At 31.9% G+C, this 7,963-nt stretch overlaps 1 protein-coding gene across 1 annotated transcript in view; it reads right to left on the bottom strand.

The window, feature by feature from the left end:
* Positions 1-1,110: 1,110 nt before the first annotated feature.
* Positions 1,111-7,963, bottom strand: part of MEMO1 (mediator of cell motility 1) — a 132,015-nt gene continuing 125,162 nt past the window's right edge. The window contains 4 exon segments of the mRNA XM_030311356.3: positions 1,111-1,778; positions 1,975-1,984; positions 3,133-3,169; positions 3,172-3,226. Coding sequence (XP_030167216.2) covers positions 1,647-1,778; positions 1,975-1,984; positions 3,133-3,169; positions 3,172-3,226 — 234 coding nt within the window. The 3' untranslated portion in view covers positions 1,111-1,646.

Here is a 7,963-nt window from a genome sequence, read left to right as displayed (position 1 = left end):
GCAGACAATTTTTTCTCTTCTTTATCCTTTTCAGTATTTTCTAAATTTTCTATAATAATCATGTATCCATTTTATACTCAGAAAATAATAAAAATGCACTCTGTAGTCAAGTTTAAAATGTTTATAGTCTGTATAATAAATAAGGAATAAATATTTATGGTACTCAAAAGTATACCTAAGTGATGGGAAATAAATCATTAACGTGTACAAGTATAATTTCCATACACATATAGGTGGGTAATTTTGAATCCAAAACATTTTTTTCTCAATTCTTGAGTATAGAAAGTTGATATTTAGTAACTAAGAAATGCAAATCTTTAAATAAAATTGGTGCAAGGCATCTAAAAATTGTGCTATTCGGCATAAGACTGAAGATACAAATGCTCTCCAGTGTGATGTAGATACCCAGTGTTATACTGAAACAGGTATAATCTAATACATGCATGGTGGCCAATAATTACCTAATCAAATTAATATATTTATATATCTTTTCCCCCCGAAGTGACTAGGAATGGTCTATGCTAAAAAAGAAATACAACACCATACCATTATTTTAGTTGGAAGAGCCGCACCAAAAATCATGACAAAAAATTTGTAGAACTGTAAGAAAATCCAGTGGCTTTTTTTGTTTTTGTTATTGTTAATGATTTCTTGCTATAAATTCAAATAGAGAGTCAAACTGCTTAAAAGCACTACAAAGGCATAGCAGTAGTGTTTGGTCTGCAATGATTTGAAAATCACTAAGAATACTCTTCAACATTTCCTCATTTGCAGACTAGTGCCTATCAAACACAATCTTTGAAGGAAAGGACACATCTACATTTCTTTACCAATCTTGAATTTATATCGTTAGCATATAGTAATGACACAAAGTGATGTCACACACAAAAAAGGAGGCAAACTATATGTAATTTTAAAGCTAACTTTAAAATATGATTCTATCTGTGATAAAAAAAAAATCACAGTAAATATGTAAAAAAGTAAAATACATCCTAACATATCTCTACATGAGCTGAAGTTTACCACTTTTAAGCATAAAATTCTGAGATGGAATTAATAAAAAAACATTTTCTTATGTACCACAGAGCAATAAGTTTAAATCAGACTATGTTGAGTTGTTGTAGCCCGTTATTAGCACTAAATAGAAGGTATCTGTTGTACAACACGGGTAGTAATTGCCTATAACTGGAGATTTATTATATTCTAATACAGATCATTATAAATGCAATTTCTTATTAAAAAGCTTTCCACCCTTTTTTGTTTGTTTGTGTACATTTGCAAAACTATTCTGAAAGCGGAATATATGTGCACAAGTCTGCAAAGAGTGCAAATTTAGGATATGGTAAATGCTTTACAAGTTACTCTCAAAAAAACTGTCTCCCACAACTGGGCCTTTACATTGCCATCTTTTTTGATCAAAATATTTTGATGCCAGCCTTCTTCCACTGCCCTAAACTATAAAGCATTTTTTAATGAGTTGAAATTAAGGAAGGACTACACCTACTAGAAAAGAAGAGAAGAAAGTTCTATTAGTTTGAGGTTTCAGAATCCCCCCAAACCAGGACCAGTATCTTGGTAAGGGCTAGGCTGGGGACCCCGGACAGAGAATGAGTATGTGCAGGTGGCATCCCTGAGGATTCAGAGCTTCAGTGGACCGTGAGTGCTCCCGCTGCATAACTCACTGAACTGTCTTGCCAGTTTCTACACTGGCTTGACTGGGCATAATTCAAAAAGGAAAAGCTCATATTCATTCCATTCTTCTGGAGCTCTGTGATAGCCTGGGGGGGGGAAAGAAAATTAGTTACAACAGACCTCATAATAAAAAAGTGAGTACTCTTTGAATGTGTTGGTGGCTTAACTTTGTCCGCTTCACAGCTGAAGCCTAGATTCTTTCTCTTGATTTGTTTCTTGAATATCTTGTTACATATTAAATAGGTAAAACAGAGGACTCCTTATTTCATTCTCTCAAAGAACTTCTACTAACCTAGCTTCTTGATAAGTATCAGTCATCTTTCACCCTACCTTTATTATTTTAATAAGGCCACTTTCAAGAAAAATATACCTCTCTTTTCTCTAAACCAAATCGGAGCCACTTCTGTCATGAAATACTGGGGTCTCTTCTTTGTCTAAGTTTGACGAAATGTGAAATATATATATAAATTAAGTTCTAAATCTAAGAGGTAAACCAGGATTTTTACTTTAATTGTGGATTAGTTCATCATTTACTTCATTAAAATTTTATTTGCTCCAATTCAGACTTAGGAAATTAGTGCAGCTTACCTAGTTTAAATTTCAAGAATTAGTTTAAAGCCCTGACAGGCTCTTCTTCCAGCCAATACTGCTTAAGAGAAAACCATTCCTAAAATCCACAATGTACTAAATCAAATCACACTAAACGAACACTGGACTTCAAGGTCCTACCCTACCCTGTTCTAGACTAACATTACCTTCGCCATGATTTCTCTGCCTCTCCAACAATGAACACATTATTGCTTCCTCCTCTCATTCCTGAGTATATACACTTTCTTCTTTCTTAAAAAGTCTCACATTTTCTTTCAGGAATGCCATACTGTTTTATTTATTAGATGAAAAATTATTGTTATTATCTCTTTCAAAAATCAACTACCTGAAACTTTCTGCCTCTTACTACTCTTTACATGAAATATTATTGTTATAAAGAGAAAAATATATACATGCCATCTGTCTTGTGTTACTAAATTATGAATATCTGAAGTTCAAGAACAGAATCTTCTGTTTATTTTTCATGGAGTCTACAACATTAAATAAAACCAAAAAATTAATAAGGTTACTTATTACCAAAGGTTACTTTGCTTCTATTTGTAAAGAAACATAATGGCTGTGAGTCAAGAGAAAAACTAGGCTTCTATTCTAAATTATTTTTCTATATTTAAAAGAAGCACTGCCTGTCCTTCCAGTAAAAAACTTATTCATGTAACCAAAATAATGGAAATCCAAATTATCTTAAGTGTACTAAAAAGACTATTTACTATATAGACCTAAAAACAATGCTAATAAGGGTAGCACAGATGATAATAATTAAGATATTTTGAAACATCACAGGATCAAATGTTAAAAATCAAGGCTTCCTAAGGATACTCACATGTTAATAACACCCCAATGGGATGTCTTCCACATATAGTATTATGTATTTCTTCAAGTAATTGCTAAAAGATACGGGGTCTAATTGTTCTATAATACTCATACCCTAAAAAAGGAAGAGAAAAAGAAGATGAAAGACAAAGAAAAAGGTACATAATTTATTATTTTTCTCATGACATTTTAAAACTGTTTACTTAGAGCTAAAAACCATAATTTTTAGTTAAAGAGAAGTAAAGAAAATACATTAAGTAATCCTTGTGAAATATCCAACTCATTCATCAAAGGTAATCTCATTATAGTCACTCTAAACAATATGTATACTTTAGTAACAGAACACTTCCAATCCTCAGTTTTAGTTTTTTCTGACCTCCTGGTATGTTTCTACAGCACCATCACCAGTTACCACTTGGGTCACAATCCTCAAACATTTCACAATTTTACATTTTTCTTATATAAATATATTTAAGAAAGTAAATCTGCTGTGAAAATGTTCATATAAAATCTAAAATTAAATTTGACATATGGCTGGTTTTTCCCCATAACCACCATATTTCTCCTGCCACTGGCATAAATAATTAAAAGTTTATTATAATTTAGCTAATTCCATAACATACACTTAAACATAACATGCAAGGCATTCTGAATTATCAGTATGTGATAAAAAGATAGCACAAACTAAGAAAAAGCTACCATATTTAATTAATTTAAAGCTCATAAAAGATAAATGCTTAAGCAAAAATAGTCCTTCTTTGAATAGTTTTTAAAAATCTTTTTCTCTCTTTATACTTTCAACTATAATGCATTCTTTTAAGATTTTAATTCAGAATCAAAAATCTTATTAATATTATTAAAACAACCACTATGACTTGGACACTTATTCACACTAATTCCATACTCTGCAAATGCATTTAAATAATGTGTTCATAGTACAATAATAGAGAGCACCTTTAATAAAGCAAAAATAATCACTGATTCTCATTCATTCACCAATTACCTTACCTTGTTTTCTAATTCAGGTAAAATATTTACATTTGTGTCCAACAGACTGGACTAACATACTCTGAGAGGAATGTAAATTGTGGTTTAACCAAGGAATCAACTGCTATATTTTGTGTGGTTTTTAAAATCATATTTCAACAAGTTTTAAAACAACAGCAGTGGAAAAGCACCTAGAGTAATCAGATGAACACTCATCTGAAAAAATGACAGTAATCAGTAGATCAGTAGGTTGCATACAAGTACTGCAGTGGCAGCATGAAAATTTAATTTTATAAAGAACCTGTTTTCAGAGTATTCAAGTCATTCATAAACATCATCACACTTTCCTGCAATACATCTGAAACATAGTTGTGTGTATGTAATCAACTTTCAATTGATTGCACATCAATTAGCCACTCTCAGATCTGTCCACAACCAGTGTTTAATGTGCTAAGTTGTTTTCCCTTACAGACCAGGAGGCTTCCAGGTCAACAGTCTCCAGTGACATATGGTGCAAGTTCAGAGAAATATGAACAAAAACTTAAACCTAAGATAAACAATTAGTATCATGATTCTGGTACAAAGAAAATGACACAATATATTTCCAAACCAAGTAGTAATGCAGAGATGGAGTTTACAAATCTCTTCCATACATATGGATAATCAAGATATAACTTCCTACAAGATGAAGAAACTGAGGCATTAAAAAAAAAAAACAGTTAAAAGCTTGCCTCTAAATTTCTAATCTGAGGCTCTTTCTCACTGACTTACTCTGCTTCATATAGTATAAGAGACATGCAAACAATTCTTTAAATACTCTCACATAGTTGTAACTGGTACAACACATTTTGAGAGAACTTTTAATTGTTTCTGGATGAAGTTTGGGACAGCTTACCTTAAATAGAATTCTAGTCATTAGCAAATTAGGCAACACTGAGGTTCTGTTATATGTTTTAATATTAAAATCTTAATGTACATTTTGAACAAACTTATCACATTTATATATGACATGAGTATTCAAAGAGAAGAAAACTTAATGCTCAAATTTGTTAAGACAAAGAATTCAAATGGCTGGCCAAGAAGCTTCATAGAGAAAGATATAAAGTTATACATGTAGAGAAGACACTACTAAATAACGTGTTCAAAATGGTTAAATTACAGAAGGGAAAAGACAAAAATTGAGAATGATGAAACTAGGGATTAAAATTAAATTTTTAATTCCCTAAAGTGTGTTATATACCTACTAGGACAAGAATGAATTCCATTACAATCAATTCTCTGACAAATAAGATAGTGAAAGGGGTATGCACTTTTATAAGGGATACAGAGAAAAAATAAGGCTTTTCTCATGAGTGAAAGTCTCCAATTGGAAAATTCATAAAGTATTGCCAACACAGCAATAATGATAATGAGAAAGAGGATATCCATTAAGTAATACAGAACATTGGCATATATTCTTTTGTATATATTTATATTTTGATGCTAACAATTTTTAAATTACTGTTACCAAATTCCAAGAAGATGAAAATGCTAATTTAATACTACTGTCAAAATTCGCAGAAGATGAAGAAACTAAGTGCTTCTCAAATATGCTTAATCTTCTATTCCCTAAAATACTAGAAGATATGATCAAAGAATCTGAAGTCCAGGTGATGAAAATCTTGCCTAGGGCCTAGCACATTGAGAATCTGTTGGCATGAACTTAAATCTATATGAAGCAGTGAGGATCTAGAGATACAAAACAAACAGTCATGAACTCCCAAAAGCCTATATCCCCACGATGTGGGTTTCTGAGAAATTTAGCAGCTTCAGCAAGAAATCCTCAGACGAAAGCTAACTCTCTAACCTTGAGGGGGGACAAGGGCAGAGGGAATCTATCATTATGCTGACTCTCCAAGTAATGAGTAAAAAAGCCTGTAATGTCAAATCCCAAGTGGGCAATCCTAAACTGAATACACAGTTTAACTGACAAAGCTGAAAATCAGGACTCTGATTAAGACACAAAAATCTTCCCTTTTAAAAAAAGTTTATATGATATTTAATTTAAATTAAAAATTTTCAATGTTTATTTATCTTTGAGAGAGGGAGGGGGGGAGAGAAGAGAGTGGGGGAGGGAGGAGAAGGAGCGGGGGAGGCACAGAGAGAGAGGGAACACAGAATCGGAAGCAGGCTTCAGGCTCTGGGCTGTCAGCACAGAACCCCTGCAGGGCTCAAACACATGCACTGGGAGACCATGACCTGAGCTGGAAGTCAGATGTGTAACTGATTGAGCCACCCAGGTTGCCCAAATTTAAGTTTAGTTTTAAATATGATCACCCAGAAGCAATCTCCTCTAAAGTAACAAGCACAAAAAAGGAGCAAAGCGTTTTTAGAGGACTTTAAGACATAAGAACTAAACCATGTCTTTTTATTACTACAAAACACACAATTAATCCCATATTATCATTGAGGCCTCATTTTCTAAAGTAGGATATATATATATATATATTAGAGAGATGAGTATACATTTAGGGAGGCAAGGTAAGAAAAAGGAAATATTCTGTAAACGACAAGATAAATCTTAGAGTGAAAGAAGTTTTATGGGGGAAAAAATCACCCTAAAGACAGTAGTGCTAAGAGCAACATACTAATAAATAGCTCTCTTAAAAGAAGATATTATAAAAGCCGTTGCCCTAAGTTCAAGAAAGAATAGGAGTAGACAAATATGAACAATTTCACTTACAAAAGAATAGGAAGAAAAGTAGCTCAAGTTCAAATTAAATGAAAGGACTACTAATAAATTTGGAAGGAAAATACATTACAAAGATGGCTACAATGACACTTTCAGATCTTTGCCGAATCGTAAATAAGCTAGCCATGTCCATAATGACACATTGGTCTACATCAATAGTGGTACAGAAAAAAATTACGTTATGTGACATATATAAGATATGTATGTATGTACTTATGTATCTTTAATGTTTCTAGTAAAAATCTCCGAAGTACACAAAAATCAATGTCTTAAAGTATGTTCTGCTTTGGTCACTATGATTACTGAAATTGCAAAGTACTAATTACCAAAAACATAATCAGGAGCCAATACTATTGTAACACTTCCAGAATCTATATCTCCTGTAACTAGTTATTTTTTTTCCCCAATTACAACATCTGGAAGATCCAGTTTATTTTCCTATATTTTTCTTTACATATTTTTCACATAATTCAATTCCAAGATATTCAAATTTTAGAGATATAATTATTTTGCAATAAGAGGAAAAGCTGTTTTTCTTCTGCTTTTGGAACCTAGAAACCCTTTTACTTACGTTAGTAACTATATGTAATAAGATTTTCCTGATAACAAAAAAAGAGCCAAAACTTTATTACACACTAATTTTGAACAGATTGTACCTAAAATTTTATAAATAGTTTTTCATTTTATCAAACTTCAAAAGGCATAATAATTACAATTCAGAATTGCTAACATTTGCTAATACATCTAGAGAACCATCCAATTATATTTGCTCTCAAAAGATTGCACATAAACTAAAATATGGTTCTCGAATGAAATAATTTATAACATAAAATGGCACTTTGGAAAAGGAATATACAGAGGGATATTCACATTTGGTTATATAAATCAGTTAAAAATCAGGTTATAAGAGTCTAACAGTGAGTGTACATATATACATATATGCATAAAGACATACATACGTGATTATATGTATGGAACTAGCCATTCTGATTATTTCAACCCATTTACTCCAATCCCCCAGAATTGACTTATAACTTGAATTTAGAGCACGCTAATAAAGGAATGGAACACTTATGAGCCATTTAAAAATTCTATAAATAGAAAGGGACCACAAAAATCAGACTCCAAGTCAAC

This window comes from Lynx canadensis, chromosome A3 (genome assembly GCF_007474595.2).
Source record: "Lynx canadensis isolate LIC74 chromosome A3, mLynCan4.pri.v2, whole genome shotgun sequence".
NCBI classification, from domain to species: domain Eukaryota; kingdom Metazoa; phylum Chordata; class Mammalia; order Carnivora; family Felidae; genus Lynx; species Lynx canadensis.
The sequence above is the reverse complement of the archived record's forward strand: the minus strand, read 5'-3'. Positions and strand labels throughout refer to the sequence as shown.